Raw genomic sequence first — 2,341 nt, 5'->3', positions numbered from 1 at the left:
GTAAATTGTATTGTTCTTATACTATTCGATCATGGTTGGTTTTCTCGTTGTTTTTGGATGATATTAAGTAGCAACCATGATCCAAAAAGAGTAGCAAGTAGCTCAATTTTGCTTTCGGTAGCACCAAAAAGTCAATCCAAAAAGAGAGGCCTAAATCCAAAAGTTTTGGGCTTAAACGAAAGGCCTTAGAGATTAATCCAGGAAAGCTAGGAGGCTCCTGGGTGAAGTTTTTAAAGCATAAATGTTGAGCGGAAGGAGTCTTGGAAAAAAACCCTAGTGAATATTGCATACTTGTAAAACGTGTCAAGTCCCAAGTGATCACTATATTCTATATACCCCCCCCTTTTGTCGCATGGTGTTTGTTATCTTCTCATCAATGGGGAGCACAAGATGACAACAGCAACGATGAAACATTGAGCTTCTAACTGCAACCCTACGAGTGGCTCACATCAAATAACAACTCAGCTGATTGACTCAACTTTGGCCACCTTTCTTACATCTGGCTTTTGTCTATTTCACACTTTGCTTCTTCACCACAGATTTTTCTTTTTCTGCAGACACAAACATCCTAGACAATATGTGAATCATATCAATAAGATTTAAACCAGTTGTTTTTTAAGCTACAAGTGTTTTTCCAAGTTGAACAAAATGCCAATAATATTTTTTCAAAACAACTAAATTCGATTTTATTATCAAAATTCAAAAGTTAAATTTGCATTCCAAGTTCTGATAGATAACTATTTTGTGCATGAAATTATCTCCCATTAAGAGTGAACAAGTACAGGACGACGTGGACAATCTCATTGCCTGTCACTAACTCTCGCACCACATCCACATCTGTGTCCTTTAAAAAAACCCTAAATCTGATACATTAAAATCTAAGAAGAAAGAGATAGCAATTGTCCTCAAATATCTCATACAAGGAATTAAATTGAATCAATGGCTCAAACCATGTTGCTCATGTCTAGCCATGCAGTGAGCTTGAAGAGAGATCACCCTTTACTCCATTTCCAAGCTCAAGGACTCAAGCCTAAACCTGTCTCTCATCTCTTCTTCAATCCATTGTCTAACGGTGTCCATACTTCATCCAAAGCTTTCACCACTTTAGCTATGTTTAAATCAAAGACCAAAGCAGCTCCCAAGAGGGTATTGTATTTCAAATTTGTTCTCTAGCTAGGTTGTCATTTAGTATATTTTTAGTGGGGATTTAACTTTACTCTTTTTTTCTTTTTTTTTATAATTGTGTTTATATTCATCTTGTTGTAATTTAAAAAGGTTGAGCCAAAGTCAAAGCCAAAGGTTGAAGATGGGATCTTTGGCACCTCTGGAGGGATTGGTTTTACCAAGCAAAATGAGCTCTTTGTGGGACGTGTTGCCATGCTTGGTTTTGCTGTAAGTTACTTTCTTTTCAAGCAACCAATACATATATATATATATATATATATTATATTACTCGAATTCTTCATTTCTGTTTATTAAATATTCGTATCCGGCACTTGTAGGCATCATTGCTAGGCGAAGCAATAACAGGGAAAGGAATCCTAGCACAGCTGAATTTGGAGACTGGAATTCCCATTTATGAAGCTGAACCCCTTCTTCTCTTCTTCATTCTCTTCACACTCCTTGGAGCCATTGGAGCATTGGGTGACCGAGGTCGCTTTGTCGATGACCCTCCTACCGGGATTGAAGGGGCGGTTATCCCTCCCGGGAAAGGCATTAGGGGAGCATTGGGTCTCAAAGAAGGAGGTATACAATCTGCCATTTTAGAATCTCTAACACAACAAAGTTGCTCTGCATTATACTATATAGTCTAACAGAGTATGGTATTCAGCCTTTTCATTTTCAGATAAAAAAGTATATATGAAAAACTCTAAATAAATTAAACATACATGATACATGTAGGGTTTGTGGTGTGATTTCAGGTCCATTGTTTGGATTCACAAAGGCAAATGAGCTTTTTGTTGGAAGATTGGCTCAGCTGGGGATTGCTTTCTCATTGATAGGAGAAATTATTACAGGGAAAGGAGCTCTAGCACAGTTAAACATTGAGACTGGAATCCCCATTAGCGATATTGAACCTCTTGTGTTGTTCAACGTTGCTTTCTTCTTCTTTGCTGCTATAAACCCTGGGACTGGTAAATTTCTCACCGATGAAGAAGAGTAGATCCCAGCTGTTGTTTTTTGTTTTTCAGATTTTCTAAGCAACTTGTAAAAGTTTGACACCTTCATTTTTTTCTCCCTTTCCCTCACTTCTCTTCATGTCTCATCAACGGAAGTTTCTTAATTGGGCTTTAAACCAAAATTAATCTGAGAATAAAACGTAAACGATTTCAAAGGCGAA

At 37.3% G+C, this 2,341-nt stretch overlaps 1 protein-coding gene across 1 annotated transcript; it reads left to right on the top strand.

Annotated features, from left to right (window-relative positions):
- The first annotated feature begins 849 nt into the window (after positions 1 to 849).
- LOC108451804 (photosystem II 22 kDa protein, chloroplastic-like) lies at positions 850 to 2,341 on the top strand. Its single transcript, XM_017749493.2, has 4 exons — positions 850 to 1,146; positions 1,276 to 1,392; positions 1,503 to 1,746; positions 1,923 to 2,341. The coding sequence occupies exons 1-4, from the start codon at positions 940 to 942 to the stop codon at positions 2,162 to 2,164; spliced, it is 810 nt and encodes a 269-aa protein (XP_017604982.1). The 5' UTR covers positions 850 to 939; the 3' UTR covers positions 2,165 to 2,341.

Source organism: Gossypium arboreum, chromosome 5 (assembly GCF_025698485.1).
Source record: "Gossypium arboreum isolate Shixiya-1 chromosome 5, ASM2569848v2, whole genome shotgun sequence".
Taxonomy (NCBI): domain Eukaryota; kingdom Viridiplantae; phylum Streptophyta; class Magnoliopsida; order Malvales; family Malvaceae; genus Gossypium; species Gossypium arboreum.
The sequence above is the reverse complement of the archived record's forward strand: the minus strand, read 5'-3'. Positions and strand labels throughout refer to the sequence as shown.

What these genes read in the sequence shown, in the direction of transcription:
- LOC108451804 (XM_017749493.2), top strand. Translation starts at nt 940, where the DNA reads ATGGCTCAAACCATGTTGCTCATGTCTAGCCATGCAGTGAGCTTGAAG. An exon ending in CCAAAGCAGCTCCCAAGAGG is followed by an intron (nt 1,147 to 1,275) that starts GTATTGTATTTC and finishes TAATTTAAAAAG; the next exon opens with GTTGAGCCAAAGTCAAAGCC. An exon ending in TTGCCATGCTTGGTTTTGCT is followed by an intron (nt 1,393 to 1,502) that starts GTAAGTTACTTT and finishes CGGCACTTGTAG; the next exon opens with GCATCATTGCTAGGCGAAGC.